We start from the raw sequence: 23826 nt of genomic DNA on the forward strand, positions 1-23826 counted from the left end.
GGCAAAGGCGTTAGGAGTGTGTGAACACACCCCTCCCCTTCACTCCACTTCCTTTGTGTGTGACAAAGAATATATGTGTGATAATATGCATCCTTGTGCATGAACATGTGAGTGCGACTCCATGGGGGAGTTGTGGACACATAGGAGGTGGGGTTTCGTAACACCTAGGTCCAGGCCACTTCTTGAAGCGGTTGATGTCAGTTTAGTGTCTGAACAAGTCACTGAATGTGTGGCGAAGCGGGGACCAGAAACATGGCTGGGATCTGGACTGTGGTCGTGTGTGTGGGAGTTGTGTGTTCAGCTATACCTGGTTTGACTCAGGATTTATCCAGGTAGGAGATGTGGTTCGTTCATACAATCATTTTGGGGAATATTTTTTATACTGATGCAGATTTTATCACATAATTCAAATTGTTTCATTATTCAATAATAAACCATTCCTCGTCTTTCTATTAGAACATTGTATCTGATCTCAGCTCCAGAGGTGTTGCATGCTGGGACACCTCTGGAGCTGGCTGTCACCATCTTCGCTGATTTCCCTGGAAGGGTGAAAGCTGAGGTGGCACAGGGCGACAACAAAGTAACACTCACAGAGGACTTCCAAGGAGGTGACACTGCAATTACGAAGCAGTTAAAGGGACAGTTCAGATTTTGTGGGAATAGGTGTGTTACACACAATAGTGTCTGTCGGAGCGAGCCCAACTTTGAGAAGCAGGCTGAAATCTGACATGAAAGCAAAACAATATAACACCGTGGAGTGGTCGGCAACAAGACTTATGTAAGCCACCTAAAGAAGTCCCACCTAAACAAATCAATATCAGTTTAAATGTGTGCTATATTGAGAATATTTTTAGAGCTTCACTTTGATGTAATACAGTGATTTCCAAATGAAATATAAAGCCCTTACTTCGCTCTCTTCAAAGCCAAACCCTGTTGAGAAAAACAGTGATTTAACATTGCAGAACACAGGAGCTGCTGATGTACCACTGCTCCTGAACACTTACATTGTAAATGTTATTGTGTGACTTTGGCGTTTAAAAGGGCTAATTCATATTCACCAAAGTCACATAATAACACAAACTTACTAACTGAGGCAGCAGCTCCCATGTACAATGAGCTGAAATAGCTAAATAGGGATTTTTTTGTGGATGGCTAAAATATGTTTTGTCGCTGACTCCCATGGACAGCAGTACATTGGTTAGCTGGTCCGTGTCGGACTCCAGCCTGCTTTTCCAAACATAACATCTATTTTGTGCAATGCACTAACTACGGAGAAGTACCCCATACTTCAAAAAATCTGAACTATCCCTTTAAGTGCTGATTTGCATCATAATTTTTTTGACATTTTAGAGGGCTAAAGTATCATTCTGTTTTTAAGGTTTGACCAGGATTCTCACGCTCCCTCCTGTAAGTACATTCTTTATTTACCTCTCACAGAATAGAAAATGATGCTTGGAGATGATTAAATGACATGTTTAGCCTGATATCACATGTATATTTCTCTGAAAATGCTTACGTAATTGCTCCAGATTCTTGGATCAACCCCAGCAAGCCAGAATTCCCTTATAAACTTGACGATGTGGGGCTACAGGGGGGATGATGTCATTTTCACCAACTCCACCACCCTCAGCTACGTCCCCTGGAATGTCTCCACCTTCATTCAAACTGACAGATCACGCTACCAACCAGGCGACACCGTCAAAGTCAGAGTTGTGTCTGTCCAGTTGGATAACCATCCGTACAAAGGCAGAGTGGAGCTTTCTTTACAGGTATGTCTCTGTCTTCTGTGTGAAAGAACAAAGCAGGGGGAGTTGAATAGATTTTTAGCTGGGTATTGTGTAGTGGTGGTGTTTCATTGATGTTCTTTTGTCACGTGCAGGATCCCAGTGGGAGCGTTGTCAACAGGTGGGAGTCCACAGGGAATCCAGGGGTTATGTTGCAGGAATTCAGTTTGCCCCAGACACCTCCTCTTGGACTGTGGGTGATCACAACCACAGTAAATGTAAGGCTGAAATATAGATCCTTACCTTTTGTGCTCTATACTGTTTAAAAGACTTGTTTGAATTGAATATTAAAGCATTTTCGCATTTCGCTTCCCATCCTCTTCTCTACAGGGTGTGACAGATGAGAGAGAATTCATTGTGGAGTATTATGGTAATAGATCTATCGCTTTATTGCAATATTATATTTCAGCCATAACGTGAAATTTTGATATAAACCCTATGTGTCTTACTTGTCTTATGAGTTGGTTTATGACCAAATAACTGCAAAAAAGTGACAAATCCCATCAGCCTGTGTTGTACCATGCGCTAATCAGCAAATGTCCTAAACTATGATGGGATCATGGTGAACATAAACATCTGCATGTTAGCATTTAGCTCAAAGAGTCATAGCATAGCTGTAGAACATTAGTCTTGTTTGTTAGTAAATGTAATCACATATGCATTTTCATTCCTCTGATGTTTAATGCTGTTGCAGAGCATCCTCACTTTGAAGTGCTGTTGAAGACACCTTCAGCGGTCCTTGTTGGAAATGACATCTCGGGATCAGTGAGAGCACTGTGAGTTTAATAAACTCAACATCAAATCAATAATATCACATGCATACATATATTTAGCAACTTTCTTTTTCCTCTAGTTACCCCAGTGGACAACCTGTGCAGGGAACACTTACTATTACTCTGGGGTCTGTTGTGCACAATGCAGACTCTCCATTCATGCTAACACAAACTAAGCAGGTGAGATATTATTGTGCCTGTAGCTCATTAATGAGAGAACTGACACTACAAGTAGACTTTATGTGCTTTTAGCAAGCGTTTAGAGTTGAAGTATCTCCACTGCTGCTTTTAGATCTATGGGTCAACACAGTTCATCTTCAGCAAAGATCAGCTTCGAGGAATTAGCAGCCTTGTGCATATTACTGCCTGCGTTACTGAGAGCACCACAGGTGAGTTATATTTGGAAACCATGTTGATTTAAGAATCTCAGTGGCATTTTCAAACCTTTATGTTACATCATCTCTTGTCACCTAAGGATATAAAGTGAACAAAACAGTGGAAGTCCACCTCATGGAGAACCCATTCCAGCTTACGTTCTGTGATTTTCCACCAACGCTAAAGCCATCTTTATACTTCTCTGCAAAAGTAGGTGAATTATTATCGCTCTGTTTATTTGACATCTGTTTTAAACTGCACTAATTACCTTCTCTGCGTCCACTCCACAGCTAAGGATTTCTAGATATGACAGAAAGCCACCCAGCTCGCAGGATCTAATGTACTCTGCTGTGATTGAAGTCACTCAGAGAACATCCAGAGAGAATGATGAAAGCACAACTCTAACACTTCCAGTGCCCGAGGACGGGAACGTCCACATCAAGTTTAGATTACAGGATCAAGTCGAGATGCTTTTTATTCGGGTGTGTATTTCTTGATTTACAGTAGCTGGAATGTTGGGCCTTCAGGGGAAGCAGTGTTTGTAAGTTTCGTTGATTGTAAGACGAGTAGTTTCAGTACAGTAGGATTACACATGTTAACCATTAAGAAAATAACCGCAGGACCTGTAAACATTAGTATTGTGTAAGCAAACATCCTGAGATTCTTAAACAGATTTAATTTCCTAATTTTTGAAGGAAGAAAACAGCAGCACACAAAGATTTATGATATCTTTTTTGTAGCTCAAATGATACGCTGTTCTGTATCTTTTGTTTATATTCAGGCAAGATTCCAGTCCAGTGAGGAGACTCTGACTGTCTACAAAAACTACTCCTCTCCTAGTGGCTCATATATTCAGATCTCCCAAGTCGACACCCAACCTGCACAGGTAATTCGAAACATACCTTTTCTATCATTGTGTTATGTGGAAAAAAAAGGAAAAGTACAGCAAAAATGGTCTTAATGATGCAACCAAGAGATAATTCATACAACATGTTTAACTTTCAGATTGGGTCGCCTCTTCAGCTCGATGTGAGGAGCACCTTTCAAACAACAGAGCTTCACTTTGTGGTATGTTTAATCAAATACATCAAATAATTCCAATTTATCTACAAATAACATAACCCACTTTTTTTGCAATAATGACATATTCCATGTCTACATGAAGAACCTTACAGAAAAAGTCCTATAGAACCTATGTTCTTTTGCTTATTCCTCAGGAATAACATGTTTTTTTGTTGTAATACTCGATATATCTCTCTTATAGGCAAAAAAAATCATGTCACTGTTATCCTGGCTAAACCAATTGTGATTCATTATAGTATCCGAGCAATCATCAAAATATACTTTAACTCTTAAAATGGCATAATCCTTTTCAGTGAAAAAGAAATAATACAGGTTATGATTTGAAATGGTGTTATATTATTTCATATAAAATAGGTGAAATGTAAGATCAAAATCTTTTTAATGTTTTGAAATGTATTTATTATTTGTATTTTTTTTTAATATTTGGCTGGCCAGCAGTCTCTGTGGCAGCTGGTGAATATGATATTCAAAACTATCCCAGTAATATAAATGTACAGCAATCAACTCATTGTGAGTGTTTCATATAGAGTTGAGCCAAATGTTTTGAATCTTAGGCCATTGCCATGGTAAACAACATCCAAATATTAAAACATTTTTCATAAAAACAAATTTTCAAAAATCACAAATAGCCCATAAATTAAGAAACAGTAACATGATTCATTATGCAAAAACATTAATTATTATTGGTTATTCTCAGACTTACACATTACACTTGGTGATAGTTTGTGCCTTAAACTTGCTCTCATTTAATGTCAGTGGCCCACAGTCCAGCACTACTAAAACTTTGATGCGATAGCAAGCAAAGTGCTTTTTCATTTTATGCCAGTTTATATGTATTGCTGAGATACAGGTTGCTTTTCCTATCAATCCAACATTATTCTCCTGTCTTTAGGATTCACATAGCCTCAAATGTCTCTCAAGGTTAAACGCAGATTCTAATAATATATGTTCTATGTTTCCAGCATTCAGAGATGATGTTTTCATTTGGTATCACTATGCTAAAATACACAGAATGCATTTTTAGAAATTATTGTGGGAACTTATGGACCGACTTGTACTTGTTACTTTTTTTGAAAAAATGAAATATTAGATGCAGGTTGTGGTTAATAATCACTTTTGTTGTTGTACTTCCAGGTGAGCTCTAGAGGTCAAGTTGTGGCTGCTGGGACACAGAGTTCCTCCTCTTTTTCACTGACCCCAACATTGTCCTGGTCCCCTGAGGCCTGTGTCACTGTTTACTGCATCCTCTCTGACGGAGAGGTCGCCAGTGACACGGCTCGCATACCCATCAGCCATTACAACCATGTACGTTACTTCTTTCCATGTATTCTATCATATTATTCTAATAGGATCATGATTCTCCGGGACATGCCTGTGAATGTTTTTGTGTTTCAGGTATCTCTGAGCTGGAGCACTGAAAAAGCCCAGCCAGGTGAGCCGGTATCGCTCACTGTAACTGCTAATGAAGCGGGATCCCAGGTAGGGATCGCAGTAATGGGGGCTCATGATGACGCACCGCAGGCTGACCTTGACTTAAAAGTGGAGCAGGTATGACAACCTTCTGGATTTGTTAAACCCTAAAGGTTTAAAAGTTTATGTTTTTAGACAAAAGGGCAAAATATCATCTCTGAAACCTACACTCTTGAGAACTTTCTTCAAAAAGTCACTTGTTTGGACACTGTCAGATTTGCTTCATTTCTCCTTTGTCCATTTCACAGTTTAATTACAAAGTACCAGTCTTCCTGCTCTCCTTAATCTGCTGCAAATACCTTCTGGACACATTTTTTCCCAGTTACATACTGTTTGGGTATTCAGTGTGTTACCACGAAACCGGTTAGTCTGGATGTAACCTATCTATCTGCTTTGTTAGGAGATGACTCTGCTGGTCCTGAGACCTGGTAACTCTAGTGTGTTAGGTTCAGCACCTGAGGGTTATTGATGGATGCAAGCTGAAGGAAACAAAGCTTCACCCCAGCATGTCATCTTAAGATGACCTTCTCTCATCTCCAAAGTACCGGTGCCGTGTATTGTGTGTGAGAGAAAAGAACATTTTAAAAAGCGAGCTCTCCTCGGGCATCTGCAGCGACTCCTTTACACCTTACATCACCTGCCAAGACCTGACCTATATTTCACTGGTTGTTACTCTAATGATGACTGATAGAGGACCTCTTCATGTTGGTTTACATTGAGTAACTTGTTTACAGCTGTAATTTTTAAAAAATCTTTTTTTTGTCTGTCACACCACAGGAATGCAATATTAGGATGCTGACCAATGCCAGATTATATAAGAAAAAGCAGCATGATGGACCCAATAATGGTACATTCATGAGTAAATCAATGTGATCCTTCTAGTATAGCATCTAGCAGTACTTGGAGTCCCTCTTGTGGCCATTTAACATATAGGATTGCTCTCAAAATTCCACTACTACTGGATTTAATCTTCATTCTTCAGATATTTGTACAGTCTGCTTTCTCTGATCTCTTCTCTCTCTTCTTTGGGGTTTTAGCAGGAGATACCTTCATGGAAGAGGGAGATATCCTAGTGGTAGAGAAGTACTGGAGCCACTGGATGGATGCCACTGAATCCTTGCTGTGGTTCGACACTTATATCAGGTGAGTACAGAAGGTGGTGGAAATGGGCAAGTCATTCAAGTATATTGTCAAATACATAAGCACACTTCACTGTATACCCATATTTAGGTAAAAACTTGCTGAATACCTTCAGTGTTATGATTTCTCTGTCATTTCTATCAGTGATAAAACATGGACGAGTGAGGAAATATCAGTGCCAGATGGAGTTACTTCTTTGAGAGCTGTTGCACTGGTGATGTCAGACAGCCTGGGATTGGGTTTCACACCTGTGCCCCAAAAGGTAAATAAGTAACCACTATGTGCCTCTATATATCAGTAATGTTCATCAAATTTGAGTTTGTAGTTCCCACTCTTGTTTCCTTTTGCAAAGATTATTATGTTTCTGTGCTCAAAAGGGAAGGGATTTTTTACATTTGAGAAATTCCAAAACTGGTTTTGGAGTCTGCCCACTTTCTATCCTTTTTTTAAAAAAAAAAAAAAAAAAAAAAATGTTGTGTCATAAAGAATTGCAACTTTAACCAGTTTTCAATGAAATCCTACTAGATATGTTATTATCATGATGATTGTTTATTTTATAATGTAATATCAAGACAGCTGAGATACTAAAATTCCTTGGCCACTTTTGCAAAATGACAGTAGGCCAGGGGCCAGTTGATTAGCAAGCGTTAATAAAATTTCTCAGTATAAATAAGGAAGTGCCTGTTTTAAATTTTCCGTTGTTTGCTGTCCACTCGCAGCAACCCCACACAAGTCAGTCAAGTAACCCCACCGAACCCCGTTCCCTAACTATAAATATCAGCTCCTATCAATGTTAGCAGAAAGTTACTTTGATATTGGCATGTGTTGTTTCATTCACAGTTGGATGTGTGCAAAGTTTTCTCCTTGTCTCTGGATGTCCCATTATACCTCATCAGAGGGGAGGAGATTGTGCTCGAAGTAAACGTCATCAACCATTTAGAGCACGACATAGAGGTATGACGGGCTACATTTGTGGAATATTCTGGCTGAAATAGGAGCGTAAATTATCTGACCTGTTGCGCTTTACTCTTCTCTTTAGATACAAGTCCAACAAACTCTCCAACTGATGATGTATTTGTATCTTCCAATAATCTGTCACCGTCATTTATGGTGCGCAGAATATGTTACATTTTTTGTTTTAAAAGATTGAGTCATTTGTTTCTCTTCACAGATCATTCTGTTGGTAGCGCAGAGCGAGGCCTTTGAGTTTGTTTTGGCAGACAAAGGGGATGTTTCGGTGGTGAATGCCCAAAAACTCACCTTAGGGAGTCATGCGTCTGCTTCAGCGCTGTTTGCTATAAAGCCCAAGGATCTGGGTGAGATGGAAATATCTGTAGACGCCGTATCTGCGGAAGCCTCAGAGAGCCTTATCGGGAGAGTGCTTGTGAAGGTGTGGTATGATGGAAACATTAAATAACATCCATATGCATGCAATGTCCCAGTAAAAAAGGGTATTTGGGAATGCTACGTGGCATACACTTAATCCTATAACACTGAATTACTTCCATGTTCCCAAAGCCTGAGGGAGTTGAACAGTCTTTCTCAACGAGTCTGTTCCTGGAGATGTCTCTAGTGAAACACAACAGTTCCAGATCCGTCTCCTTCTCCTTTCCACCAGATGTGGTCCCGGGCAGCCAGAAGGCCCATGTGGCGTTGGTTGGTACGTCTACCATTTGTGCTCCCCTGCTGTGCCAGTGGCAGTTCCATCTGAGTGACCTTCATGTTTACTTTTAGTCAATTAGGCATGTGTAATGTGTGCCCGCATTTTCCTTTGTTTTGAGCTTGGGTGCATGTCCTGAAAAGATTTAGGTACTGGACGTTGAAAAATGGGAACGATGGACATCAAACAGGAATGTTTATTGCGGGCAGATTCTGAACAGCTGTCAGGCTGTTTGGCTTGGCTCCATTCAGGTTGAGGGATGTTGGGCATTTGTCATGGTAGAAAAAAACAAGCCTCAGTATTTTCCTCAGTTGGAGCCAAATGTGTGGGCTCCGTAGTTGTTGTGATAGTGAGCTTTATTAAACACTGAGCAAATGTGCAGGAGGAAGTGTTTTTCTCTAGTGTAGCTTTCTGCTTTTGATAGGATGCTATAGTTTGTTCTCCTTAGAGTGTCCTAAGGACATGATGTTTTTTTTTTTTTTTTTTTTGTAGGCCGATGCAGTAATTAGTGTCATCTTGGTCCCATCTTCAAAAAGCCAATGGGGATTTTTCCATTGAATTTTGGATCATTGCAGATAATAAACTCCATAACAAGCAAATGCCTATGATACATTCATGTTTTATTCAGCAAGATAATCTTCACAAATGAGCACCACTCTTAGGATTTTTAAAGCCTAAATTCAATTGCCAGAGGTAAAAAGAGATACCCAAAAGGTATGAAATTTGACAGTGGGGTATTTACTCATTATTATATTATATTATATTTCATGATGTAGAACAAAACATGAAAGTCTCTCACACTTTTGTTAACCACAGACCTCATTTTAGGCATCTAACCTAAGAGCCATTTTAAAAAAAACCATTGACTTCTCAAGGAAGGAACTTGGAGTACTAAAATGCTAAGTCATTACTGGGTTTATTGAAGATAAAAACAAACAAACAAAACAGGTCACGGCACAGTATCTTGAGAGAAATTCAGCAACATCATAAAGTTTAATCGGGTTGAGTCGGTCTCTTAACTTTCCTTGAGTATCTTAGTTGTTTTGCTCCATCCATCTTAAAATGGCAGCCATTTTAAAAGTTAAACCTGCTCAAGTGTAATTTAAAAGTTAATACTGGATCACATTTTAAAATAAAGTTTAAACTTTTAGTTAATCAGAAATACATTAAATCTAGGTTTTGAATAGAAACCAAACTGATGTTTACAGATGATGTTTTAATTTGCTCTCTTAATTTGAAGTTATTGTTTTAAAGTTTTGTGTAACTTGATTGAAAGTTAAACTACGATCAACTGAGTTTAACAATTATTCCTTGTTGATGCAACCCAGCCTTAGAAAAAAGAAGATGGATTCATGAACATGTTGATAAATCCCTGCTCCTTCCCTCCTGTTTTGCTTCACACAGGTGATATCTTGGGTTTCCGCAGCTTGGGTTCACTGGTTCTGATGCCTCTTGGTTGTGGAGAGCAGAACATGATCCATGTTGCTCCAAGTATTTATGTTCTCCAGTATTTGCAAACTGAGGACCATCGAGAGATCAGGAGAAAGGCCCTGGGCTACATGAAGGAAGGTAACCAGCTGACTTACAGTAAATGTACTGCATGTGCAAAGTATAATGTAAGGGCAAAGTTATTTCACATGATCCTCCAATGTAATGGAGCATCTTTTGCCTATTTTTTTTTTGATTGAGTTGTAAACTTCCTTTTTTTTTGCTGTAAGGATATCAGAGACAACTGGCATACCAACGAGAAGATGGTTCATTCAGTGCTTTCGGAGCCAGTGACACCTCTGGTAGCATATGGTAAGTCACCAATGTAATGGTAATTAGCAGTTTCATAAATTAAGTCAATTTATTTCTTCACTTTTGTTGTTTAGAGCGTAAAAAAACCCTTTTCTGCTTTTTATATTCTCTCTCCTTTCTGTGGTCGCAGGTTAACAGCCTTCGTGCTGAGGTGCTTCCTCCAGGCTCAGCCCTACATGCAGATAGACCAGAGTGTCCTGATCAGGGCCATGACTTGGCTCTTGAAACACCAGGGGCCACAGGGAGAGTTTGTTGAGGTGGGCAGGTTGATCCACACTGAGATTCAGGGAGGACTGGATAATGGCTCAGTGGGACTCACTGCCTATGTACTGATGGCACTGCTGGAGGACGAGAGCTACGTGGTGAGTAAGAGAAATTTGCGCATTTCAGTAGAAGAGGATCTAAAGTGGGATTTTAAATAAAAGACATAAACACTGAGACACTCATTCTAAATTTGATGCTTTAATACGTAGTAAGAGCAGAGGTATGTTTACAACAATCTGTGAATGTTCCCAAGCCCATGTAACTATATCCTTTACGCAGTCACAATGGTTCTCCATTCAGTGCAGCCTGAGGGGTCAAAGGTCACAAGATTTCAGTGTTGGTTTTCAGCCTTGCCCCTTACATGCAGATTTCTCCAAATTCTCTGTCTCATTTTGTGGTGGTTCTGATTCCCCATATTTCAGTTAAACAGAAGTGTGAGTACCAGTTCCCAACCACATAATAAATATATATATTCATTTGTTGAAACAAAGCTCACAAGAGCCCTCAAAATGGAAACTGCTTCCTCAATAATAATAAACAAATGCCTCTTCAATGCCTTCAATTATAAACAAGTGGCTTTTCTATATTAAACAAATGCATCTTCAATGATAAACAAATGTATCTTTATAAATGTGTTTCTTTTATCCAAATGTGTTTATAGTCAAGGTAAGGGTTATATGGGGTGTCAGTGAAATAAAATAATAAACAAAATCTCTATATAAAGCCTGCGAGCATGAAATGATTGAGCAAACTCTTGCATAAAAACACAAAGAGCAGACCAGATGCAGGTCACTGAGTGTTAAGGGGTTCTTTAATATTTTCAGCACAAAGGGTTTTAAATGCATAAAATCAACGTAAAATAGTAAAAGGCAGCAAAGAAGTGTCAAAGGGCCTAGAAACCAGAGTTTCTGGCTGACAGTGTCTGCTAACATGAGGTCTGCACTCGACTGAGGAGGGATCAGAGTGCCCTGAGTGTGTATTTCCTCAAACATCTTAAACCCAAAGGAGAAATGCACCAAGCTGTTTTCAGTTCCTAATTAGGAGTCAGTCCCCACAGCCTGCGCAACAGGTGATCTGAATTACCCTCCAATCAAGGTGGGGAACCATGACATCCAGCTCAAATGAACTGGAAAAAAGAGAAATGACAGCATGTACCATATATTGAGGGACTGCTATATTCTGATAATATTATGGTTTGAAGATGACGAAATCTCTAAATTATTTGCACATTTTATTAACATTCCACAACTTTTCCAGTCTTTTTTTTCAAATTTTTATTCATTGTAATACGTTCATCTGCATTCATTTGCATACTGACTTTATTCACTTTATATAGAAATACGAATTATTATATAAATTGATCAACAGTCAAAAAAGGAATCAAATCTCATAATTTAAAAAAAATATAAAATATAAATAAATAATATAAAAAATTAGCCAACATAAAAGGAAATGAACTCTCAACTTAAAAACTTTCTGTCTTTTATTGCCCCCATCAAAACTTTTTGTGTTGACGTGTTGTAGGCATCAAATTCACAATAAGTGTTTATTTACAGAAAAAAACCAACAATAAAGTTAATTATTTTGAAAATTAAATATTTTGTGCTTGTTTTGCATTCAACTGCATAAAGGTCAAAAAAGATTTGCAAATCATTGCATCCTGTTTTTATTAGAAGTTTCACTCAGTGTCCCTATTTTATTTGGAATTGGGGTTGGAAAAAAATTTTCACATTTATTAATGTGTCAGTTTCTTCTGTATATATGACATTTAAAGCTTGGGTAGGCAGAAATCCGGAGAATGCAAAAAAAAAACCCACCTACCACAACAACAACAAAAAAACATCGATACACCCTCATCTACCGTGCACAGCACACACTCATACAGTGGGTCAGCTCTATGTCAGTGCGCCAACGAGTCAGCCAGCCACAGCAACCTCAGTAACTCTCAGCTGACAAAACAAACAACAATGTCGACTTCCTGTGCAAAAGCAATTGCGGCTTTCCTAGCTGACAAATAAATGTCTACATGGACAGAAAAGTTCATAGTATGATTTTATTCAAGCCTTAACGTCATCAAGTTTAGTGCTGTATTCTCAATCTTACTTGATTTGTTTGTATTTGTATGGGCCGTGTGGTCACAGTGACGTATATGCTGCTCTCGCCGCTCAAATTTAGCGGCATCTGCTGATGTGCTGGCTACGATACCCATCAAATGGCTTGCAGACCCAGCAACCCAGTGTTTCCCTTTACTTGTATTACAATATGCCAAGTTTATTAAGGGATTTTTGCACAATGAAGCCAAAAGTAAACCCCATACCTCAGCTTTAAGTGTTGTATATAAATTACATGAGTAAAAATGTCAGTGGAAAATAATTCTCCTTTATCTGCTTCCTCTGTGTGAAGGATATGTACTCAGGCAATGTGTCCCTGGCCCAGCAGTACCTGGAAGACAAAGTGTCCACAGGAGTGGTCAGTAACTACAGCCTGTGTCTGGTGGCCTATGCTTTAGCTCTGGCCAACAGTCCTGTGGCTGGCACGGCCCTGGATGAGCTCATTAGGAGAGCTGACTACAGAGGTAATTTAGTAAAGGTTGTTTTGTTTTCAAGTGATGTAAAATTCTCCTTAATGGCGTTTTGTCTTATTATTGTCATTGATAACAGAAACAGCTGTTTTACATTCTATATAACCACCCCATTATATCCTCTCCAAGTATTAATCAATATCAGATGTTGGACTAAAATTATTTCAGAGTTACAGATATTTGGTTAATTTTTTTTTGCACCACCTAGATCTGAATTTACCAGAAGTATGGTACCCTGGCGTAACCATAGTAACCATTGTGTCAAATTTCAGATTAAACTTTTCTCAAATATATGCCACATCTCAATATTGATTGGCCAACTGATTATGGCTGAAGAAAAAGGGTTCCAAAATTCTTCAAAACGTCATCAATGTCAAAGACGCTGCATGTTGCATATGGGGAGGACTTGATGTCAGAGACGAGTTTGACAGTGTTTTGCTACAACTTTATAAATTGTGTTGTTGGTGGGATTTCAAGCCTATCTACAACATTTAACACAGATCTTAAAAGTTTCTAAGATCCAGAAGAACAAGAACAGCAGCCACAAACAAACAAACAAAACAAGTTTTTCAGCACTTATTGTGTGATCATATATTTTTTTAATTGTGAAGCAAAATAAATTTTGAATAACGGTATGTGTACAAATTTGTATTGATTAAGTTATGTTGTCATTTTGTTCCAAAGATGAAGTCATGATGTGGAGCTCCTCGGCCGGCCTGGAGTCACATGACTGGCAGCCGCGCTCGGCGCAGATTGAGATGACCGGTTATGTGCTGCTGGCTCTTTATAGGCGTGGCTTCTTGGTGGAGGGCATTGCACTCTCAAAATGGTTAAGCAAGCAAAGGAACCATCTAGGAGGATATGGGACGACACAGGTGAACTGCACCAGTGATATTCAACCTTTGGCCCACGGGCTAAATCTGCTTAAGAGGGTAACAGGTGGCTGTCGACCATTTTCTAATTTGCAATGAAAATCAGTTGATTTACACTGGGATTTTTTTGTACTTTGACTATAAATAAGGTGCCAGAATCTTAAAAAATAGCAATAGGAAGAGCTTGTTTATCAAAAAAAGTCTGCCAGATGAAGACCTCCTGACAGAGCCAAGCGCCAAACCTCTAAGGCTGAAAAATAAAGCCAATGCGGAAGAGCCAGAAACTGCAGTTCCTCAAACAGCCATTTGAGGCTCCAAAACAGAGTCAATAACCACAGACCTCTATTTTAAAATACCTAACTTTACAGCAGAAAAAAACATGTTTACAGCCTGGCACAAAAAACAGATTTGGTCTCTATAACTAATTTCAACATTCATGACAACTGTACAGGGGGTGTATTTTCATATGACTCACCCAGCTGAGTGACAGACTGTCTGCGAGGCACAGCTACCATCAATGAGTCAGATCCACCCTCTCCTCCAAATATGGTCACTTTTGGTTCCAAAAAAACAGGATGGGAATGGCTGAAATGCCAAACTTGAGGCTTCTAAATGGCTGTCCACCAATAAATGACATCACAGTAGCTACAACCATTATTTATGCAGTCTGTGGACTATGCCCCATAATGTCCTCAAGGCCTAGAAACACTGTAAGTGGCCCCTCACCTCCTGTCATTTTGCAAAAGTGGCCCACTGGCAAAGCAAGTTGAGTATCCCTGCAATACACCTTTATTTGTTGCTTGAGAAACTTACATTTTACTATGCAGCCTGATATACAATAAGACCTGTTTGTTCAAAGGACCCCCTAAACAAGCAAAAATTAATTGTGGAAAAACCATATTGTACCATATTGCAAGAATATACCCCAATTCTGCACCAAATGATGTACCAGGAGATACAATCCAGATGCAGATGTTTTGACCTGTTGCTCCTTTCCTCCCTCAGGACACAGTTGTTGCCCTCCAGGCTCTGGCTCATTACGCGTCCTTCAGTGGGGCCAATGCCATTGACCTCAGGCTCAAAGTATCTGCCCCAGCGTCATCGTTTGTGTCACTATTCAGCATCAACTCCACCAACTATCTGACGTATCAGAGCCGAGAGGTAAAAGACCTGGGTGGAATCCCATGATAGTTTCATGTTTGATATATTGGATATTTTGTATGATGCTGTATTGACCAGTCCCTCCAGGATTTCGCAGGCTGTTTTTGGGATTGTTGCGGCCTGAAATATGATTTCTGAGTGGCATTTCTAAAAAATTACAATGCATGTTGCAATATTTATAGGTGTCGATTTTTTTTGCAGAATGGTTGTGATGCTTTCATGGATTTGGAGCTTACTATTATGTGAGCATTCAGTGTTTCACATGACCCCATTTAAACGCAGCATCTGTCCGGTACACAGATCTTTAGTCCTGTAGCAGTAGTCTTAAGATAAACAGAGAGAGTGAAAGAGGGGGGCTGAGCGAATCAATACCCTGCACGCAGCTCTACAATGATCTGAGATTTCACTCGTTTTTAAATAGTCAAATTTGCTGTAAAGTCGGGATGAGTGGAGAAAATTGCAAGGTTGAGCAGAATTCCTAGGGAATAGCTGAATTTGTGTTAATTATTGTGCTATTATTATTGCAATATCGTGACATCCTGGAGGGAATGATTCACTACACCACCACGTGACTACACAATTATCATCATGGACATTATTTACTTTCCAATTCGACTTTATGTTTCTTCAGATTAATGCTGACAGAGATCTAAACCTAAATATACACATGGAAGGAAGAGGATTTGCAATATTTCAGGTACAGTTATACAGTTACTCTTTTTCTTGATCTGTGCTGTACAATAAACATTGCAGTTATTAACTGTAAACTACAGATGTGATTATAGTTCACAGCTTTAATATGAATTCTGCGAAATCTATCCATGTTTAAGGAAAAATGTAACACCACAACTTCAAACAACCCCCCACAATGCTGCTGGAGCATGACCAGAATAAATTGAATGCAGCAGCTGTGCATGATAGCTTCACCCAGCACAATGTATTGCATTGTGCTAAACCAAAACAACAAATGAAAATTCAACATGATAATGGACCCCCAGCAATTAACATCTGGAAAACATGTAGCTTGAAATTTCTGGTTTTAGTGTCTCCAGATAATGTCACTCAGAGGAGGAGGACTCTGGTGAAAGGTTAATCTTTCCACTATGTTCAATATTACAACTTGTTGTCCTCTGTCTCCCAAACGCCCCCCTTCAACATATTATGTTTGTAACCTTACGTGACTCAGTTCTTAAATGCTGAAACAAGTAAACAAATACAGATTCAATCTTTATTTGATTTTTGTTTTATGGAATAGAGAGATTTCTACAACAGATACTGTTTTGTGACCTTGAGACATTTGCATTTGATTATCTCATAAAATCTCTTGCTGGGAGATCAGGCAGGACAGTAAACTTTAACTCTTTGCTACTAAATCTAAGTTTTTACATTTTTTAACATCTCCATGAATCCATCCAGATGAATATCTTTTACAACCTGGAGAGCAAAGCTTTTTCACAGAACCTCCAGCACACTGAAGATCAGGAGGCTTTCTCATTAGATGTGCATGTGGAAACAGACCATAATCACATGCTTTTATCTATATGCTTGAGGTAAGTACGACACCACAGATGGAACTATATGTCAGATTAATTTCATTTCTCTTTTCCATGATTTGTGAAATATGCTTGCCTTTACCAGTCTTGCATGTCACATACCCTGCAAATCGTGACATTTTGCTTTTGTCTCTAGATTAAAAGACAACCAGGTGATTTCTCAGACAGGCATGGCTATATTGGAAGTGGGCATGCTCAGTGGTTTGAGTCTCTCTCCTGGAGCTGCTGCCCCAACAGGTCTTATCAGAAAGGTGGACATATTTCCCGAGAAAGTCAGCCTGTACCTAGATTCAGTAAGTCTTTCATCATGTTGTCATTTCATCGTTATACATGAAAAGTTGAGTTGGGCAACTTCGCAGTTTTATTTTGTCAAACCAGAACAATCCTATTCTTATTTTTCTATCATCGTTTTTTATTCATTTAATCGATCATTTATGCTTTATTAAAAATGATTTCCCAAAATGATGGTTTCAGTAATGTTTCACAGCTGTTACCACACAGCCCAGAATAGGCAAATTCTAGTGCAAGATTACTCAACATTTCAATTTGACTTCAAATTTGTTTTATAGTGCATGAAAGCAGTTGAGTCTAGAATTATTGGGATTAATCTCCAAAAACTCATCATGTGCAATTTATGTGTGATTTCTAAAAGTACTGACAACATGAGCTCTGTAAACACAGTGGCATGCAGCCACTGCAAGGGTCTGCAAAGGACCACAGTTTTAAGGTTTAAAAGAGGAGAAAAATAACAAAACATAAACAAAATTAAATTCAATAGTGGAAGCACTAGCAAGCCACTTGGCACAACAGCTATTTGCTGTGGAGATGAAAAAAATAGTTTTTTTCTCTATTTTAAATCAGACGTGTATAGTGATTTTAATTAAACATCAGTATTTTAGTTAAGACTTGGTGATTCCTGAAAGAGTTAATTGCAAATGATGAGTTAAAGGGCCAATGAAAATTTAAAAATGGGTTTTGGCATTCAGAGGGTATTCAAAATAAATACAAAATACAAACATTTACAGTTGTATGTCCCTCCCCTTTGCCAAAAAAAAAAAAAAAGCTTTTAAAAACCATTTGACTCACCTTCCCCTTTTTGCAATACTCCATCCCCTCTAAAAAATGACAAACAGTCTTCATGGAGATCCTGGCAGCTCACTTATAGACACAGTCTCTGATTATGGATTTGTGTATTTCTCTCTGGCTTAGGTGTTTTGATACATTCACAGTATTTATAAAACATGCGTATCTGCTGTAAAACAAAAAAAATGACATGAACACGTTTCTTTTTACAATTGGGGACCTTTGATACAAAAACTAATTCCCTATATCAGATACTTCTACACATTCACGGTATACAGCATGAAAGAATAAGATAAGTAGATGCTATTATTTACCACATGTAATCATTCACTTCTATGGTCCCATTTATAGCTTAACAAGACAGAGGTTTGCATCAGACTTCCAATCATCAGAGTTTACAAAGTGGCCCATGTACAGGATGCTGTGGTGATTGTTCGTGACTACTATGAGCCTAGTAAGTACAGTTTCAGTTCATTAATGTCTGCTTTGTCTTGTGCTGGACTGAGAGAGGTTCCAGTTATTATAATTGTTTTCCCCATTTCACAGCGAGACAAGCAAAAAGAACATACAACTCAGCTGCTCTGCACAACACCAACTCCTGCCTCTTCTGTGGTGAAAACTGTGATCTCTGTAGGCCAGGAATCATTATCACTGTGTCCTCCCCATTGTTACCGAACTCAATGAGCAGCGCCACTCACAGCTTAATTTGCCTTTTTGTTGGAGTCGCTGCTTTTTTTATTGTCTTCTAATTAGACTGAATTATTGCTGAGAAATAATTAGACATAATGTTATAATTTTTGCATGCACACACATTGAAATGCACTGGATGCTATTTCAAAAGATTTTTTTATACAAATTAATATTTCTTGACAAGTGATTGTAATATTTAGAGACCTGTTTGCATGTGGCTCTTTGGCCTTGTGCACCGTTTACAATGTGATCTGTTCTGTATTATTTTTGGATAGAATGTAAATGAGAAATTAATGACTTTAAAGAACTATAACAAATAAAAGAATGCCTTTACTTAGGTGATGAAAGCTGCCGTACACCATATGATTCCATGTGTTGAGTGAAGTAAAATCTTTGATAAAAAACTCATGCACAGTTGGCAGCAGAACAAATGAAAAGGACTTATTTTTCAGCACTATGTGAGTCTTGTTGTCGCCACCTTGGCAGAAAATGCAGACATATTAAGCTGCCTGAAGACATGAAAAAGCTAAAATAAGATGTATTCTTTTGCCATATTGTACTACCCTAAAGTGTGATTTTTTTTTTTTAATCCATGTTGATATATAACAGTCCTGCTTGAGTGAACCACAGCTCACTGAGCTTTGGCGTAAATATGGCAACAATGAGGAAAATGTTCCTCAAGATAATTTGGAGGGAGATAAAGCCCACCTTACTTCTCTGCCACGTCACGAAACTCTGAGCCAGAGGAATCCAGACTGACCTGCAGAGGGAACTCACACATGTAAGTCATCACTGGAGAGTAATCAGGTTTGACATTGTCGACGTATCAAGAAGTATGAATGTTATTTCAAAGATTTCATATCATTTCATTTTTTATGTGAGTCAAGACCAAGATCACGTGGTATAAAGCACAAACATACAATGATAACAAAGTGATGGCATGGTTAAGTAATAATACTTAATAAAACAAAGCCCACTGTCCATGGCATTTTTCACTTTGTACAACACAAACATGTCACCCCTGAACATTACCAATAAGCAGTAATTTCATACTAACAACACTTTACATTGAAGGTAACAATATTTAAGTTCACTCACATCCAGTGATGGGAGGATGATTCTGTAGCTAAACCTGACTTTTGACCTCTTTAGAAATCAACCTCACTCTACCCATATGCCCTTAAAAAATGCTGTTTTGATGTATTTTTATGACATTGCATGTCTAGTTTTATGTGTAGGATGTTTTATAGGGCTCACTGGGCAAAGAAACTTCCCACAAGGGGCAATAAAGCTTTTTCTTCATTAGCTAACGCAGACACGGAATGAGCCTGAGAATTTGAGTTGGTACACAAAATAAATACTTAAGGAAAACATACACATTAAAACACTCAACTTCTGGCTTAATTTTAGTGTCATAACTGGTTACATCTTGTGAGAAGATCTTCTTAATTACTTCCCTTGCACTAATCCCGACTCTCTGCACGACTCTCTGTGCTCACATATGTTGCTGTTATAAGACAAACCTCATATAAGCATGTTGCTTTATGTGTAACTACACACCAGGAGCTCACGGGTGTTTATGCAACTTCAGAAAAAGGGGAAAGCACACTCAAAATATAATGGATAGACAGCAATTCCACTGCCACAGTTACCCTTAAAACAGAAATAAAGGAAGTCCATACAGTTTCCATAAATACACACCTTATATATATATATGTGTGTGTATATATATATATGCTGTCAATTTCATCCTCCTTTGTTTTACAACTAAGGAAAGTTGCAGTACCAGTCTCATGAACACTAGATGGCAGGCTTGGTATCATAATAGCAACGGTTTTAAAGGGTAAGTGAGATCTCAAGCCTTATAAACGGATACTATCACAAACAGGAAATACTTTTGGCCTGCACACTTCAGATGTCTGTGATTAAATGATTACTTTGCTATAACTACCAAATACAACAAGTGGGTCTGGGATAACATTAACTACCCAAAGTGTCCAGCAAAATCTTGGTGTATTTAAGCAATTTGTGTGATGTATGAAATAACATAGAAAGGTCAGTTGTGTCCTGGATGTAGAGGTGTTGTTTAATATAACTGTGCTGTTTCTCTGGTCTAAATATATATTCATGTGGGAAAACACGACACACATAAAAGGTCATAACAAATGACCCCTTATAACCTGGAGCATGTTGTGGGTCAGGCTACAAAAACAGACATCAATCAAAGGCGGACATTGGTCATGATGTCATGCATTTACTATGTCAGACATGGGTGGATTAGGAGACATCGGGTCCATGGGCACAGAAATGCAGAAGGCCCCACCACCTCTCCTACTTAGGAGCAAGACACATAGACATAATATTTGTTAAGTCCTCTTATTGTTTGTTTGTGTCCTGTTTTAGTCATTTTGTGCCTCAGACTTTGAGTCTCTTTGTAGTCTGTTTAAGTCTCCTTGTAGTTGTTTATGTCTCTTTGTACTCATATGTCTCTTTTTAGTAATTTTGTGTCTCTTTGTAGTCATTTTGCATGTCTCTGTTGTTGTTTTCATCTCCTTGTGTTCATTATGTGTCTCTTTAGGCTGTTTTGTATCGCTTTCATTTTGTGTCTCTTTGTGGTCATTTTCAGCCCCTGCCAGGTTGATACATGTCTCTTTGAGTACCAATTTAGCAAGTGAAGGCCTGGGGGCCCTTTGATAATTTGGGCCCCTTGGTCCTTGTCTGGCAGATCTGTTCAGTAATTCATCATTTTAGGGTTGACAATCTAGTGAAGTGTAGTGAAAGTTAAATTTGAGGTTGAGTTGAGGGAAGCCTCTCTCATTAAAAAGGTGTGTGGGAGAGAGAAAAAGAGATTAATATCTCTACAGAGCATCTATCTTTCACCACTTTGTCATCAAGTTGTGAGGAGCAGCATGAGATTAAAAAGAACAGCATGTAATATCTGTTTTGCAGGAATCACTTCTCTATTCTTGCAGACGTTTCTGGAGCTTGGTGTTGGCTCATATCATGCCCAGAACAACACTGAGGTCTTAACTCATAAATTAAATCCATTAGGTCTGATTTTGAGATCATTTATTATTATTCACTAACGTCAATGTGGCTGAAAGAGGAATCATGTTGGCCACACGCCTGTCACCGAGGAGATGCAGATGGGGGTAAACAAAGTGAAAGAGATGATTATTTATGAGCTTCATCTCCTGCAGGGAGCCATTAGAGAAACATGCAATATTGTTGTTGGAGTCTTTGCGACAGAATGCAAGATGGAGTGTGAGCATTTTGTCCAAGTATGAAATTCACAGTGACAGCAGGTGCTGCAGATGAATCTTCAAAAGGGGACAAATTGTATAACTGAAAGAAATCTGACTCTGGCTAAATAAATTTGATCAAACATACTCACAACAGAGGAAATGTCAGATACCGGTGCTGCATATTTTTAAGTGTAGTACCCTTGCTGCTACTATTATTCAGCTATGACAATGATATGATATATTAGAATATTATAATGATAAATTGCATCATAAAGACTCAATAGTTTACATTCCTAACCACAGATATTCAGTGTAAGATAATTTGGTTAGGAACTGCTTCTGGCAAGTTTGATGCTGTATTTTAGTGCAACATTTATTCCAAAAACAGAGATATTAAATTGCTCCCCGTGGCCCTGCTCCAGATGACATAAGTAGGAAAGAATCGCCACCACAACAAACAACCACATCATATGGAAACCCTATGCTGTCGCAAGGGGGGGGGGTTGCAGCATCAACAAAGATGAATCGAAAAGGAAAACTTCAAACTCCCTGGCGATGCTACCTAAACGGCTGCGATTGGGGAGGAGGATGATGCATTTGTTTGGCAAAGCACGCTTCATTCACCGGGGCGAGTCATGGAAAAATCTCTTTGAGCTTCCATCCCACCCAGAGTGAGTGTGTATTTACACAACCCCCAGGTGACCCAGCACAGGCCGGCCCAGACAGACGAATTCATCCCAGACAGAGGGGACTCCAGAGGAACACTCAGTCATCCTGCTACAGAGGGAATCCATCCGTGAGCTCATCTCTGTGGTTTGATCTCCTCAGGTAGAGATGTTACTGAACTTGAGGAGTCTGGTTCTTCGTCACCACTAAGGACAATGTTTGGGTTATTAGTGCCGGTGTGCGTGCACGGGTAAATGTCTACCTATGTGAGTCACTGTCTTTTGATGAATCAGGAGGAATTCAACTTTATGTTTCTGGCAATATGTTTTACTGGGCTTGTAGCAGCTTATACTTGTACAAATGATAGTGATGCAGAGACATACAGACAAGATCCAGAATTATATACTTGGTATCATGGTCCTGCATGTGAATCTCTTAAAACCTCAGTTACAGATCTGTTCATAAAATGTGTTACTAAAAATGTTGTCTCCCCATCATTTCGGTCCAGACTAACATATCTACTGGGTGGATTGCCAAGAAATTTAGCACAGACATTCACGATGCCCAGACAGTGAGTCATAATTACTTTGCTGATCCTTAACTTGTCTTCAAGTCAAACTTTTTTTTCCCACTACCATGGTTAATGACCATGTGGGAATCAAACAGTATTCCCATCAGCAATAGCTTTTTTTTTTGTGTATGTTTTTAATTAGCCAATATTAGCATGCTAACACAGTTGTTAATATGGGTAATTAACATGCTACATATACTTAATATCAGCATGTAAGCACTGCTTTTGCGAGGATGCAGATGCTTGCAGTTTAGCTAGGAGCACCACTGCACTTTATGCGGAAATTTATTGTGCTCAATATCGTGAAAAAAAATGACCTCTGACACTGAAAATTAAAATGGAACGAGTTGGTATTTAAAGTTGGATGTTATATGCCGTTTCTCTTTGCTAATGGTGATGTGGAAATTAATAGGTCCTCTGTAGATGTCTGTAAAGCTCAGAGACCTGCCTTATAAACATTAGTTTGCTATGGTCATTCCTTTTTTCCCCAACAGATTCACTAAGACGCTTTTAGATGGGTCAGGAATACCACTTTGGGATTATTCAGACTTAATGGATTGCAGCATAAGTAGCCTCAGAAAGCCACTATAATGTTTCCTGACTTTTGTTTTCCAGCCTCCATGTTTGTATTTTCAACATTTCTCCCTTAACATATATCATGCACAAATTTGTGACTACAATGCCCAAAAAAACAAATTTTAAAAAAATGAGTCAGCCAAGTGATTCACCACTTCTACCTCTGATGTCCAAGTTCCAGGAAATAGTACTGTGAAACATAGTTCATGGTCCTGAATCAGATCTACATACCTTACAGCTCTTTATGGCTTTTCTCTTCATGTCCCTTCCTCACACATTTCACAGCTACTTTCATAGCCTACCCTGTACATTTCCATATGTGTGAGTGAATGACCACTTCAGCTCCTCTCCAGCCCTATTCATGTTCAGTACAACAGAATGAATCTGTTTTCATTGTGGTGAAAGGGCATCATTGGGAAAAGTTTCAACAGTACCAGCTCTCAAAGTGTGATTGATTGATTCTGTCTGGCTCGAGATGG

The 23826-nt window shown here is 38.8% G+C and overlaps 1 protein-coding gene across 1 annotated transcript; it reads left to right on the forward strand.

The window, feature by feature from the left end:
• The first annotated feature begins 252 nt into the window (after positions 1-252).
• On the forward strand, positions 253-18363 carry LOC121953191 (CD109 antigen-like). The gene is made up of 32 exons (XM_042500123.1): positions 253-332; positions 457-608; positions 1379-1407; positions 1530-1769; positions 1880-2002; positions 2115-2154; positions 2479-2560; positions 2638-2737; positions 2850-2946; positions 3033-3142; positions 3223-3414; positions 3714-3818; positions 3938-4000; positions 5150-5320; positions 5411-5563; positions 6263-6332; positions 6544-6628; positions 6770-6887; positions 7466-7579; positions 7797-8015; positions 8144-8285; positions 9690-9854; positions 10004-10085; positions 10216-10447; positions 12753-12924; positions 13615-13805; positions 14808-14963; positions 15595-15660; positions 16380-16513; positions 16653-16809; positions 17951-18053; positions 18146-18363. The coding sequence occupies exons 1-32, from the start codon at positions 253-255 to the stop codon at positions 18346-18348; spliced, it is 4146 nt and encodes a 1381-aa protein (XP_042356057.1). The 3' UTR covers positions 18349-18363.
• Positions 18364-23826: the final 5463 nt, after the last annotated feature.

Source organism: Plectropomus leopardus, chromosome 14 (genome assembly GCF_008729295.1).
Source record: "Plectropomus leopardus isolate mb chromosome 14, YSFRI_Pleo_2.0, whole genome shotgun sequence".
Classification (NCBI taxonomy): domain Eukaryota; kingdom Metazoa; phylum Chordata; class Actinopteri; order Perciformes; family Serranidae; genus Plectropomus; species Plectropomus leopardus.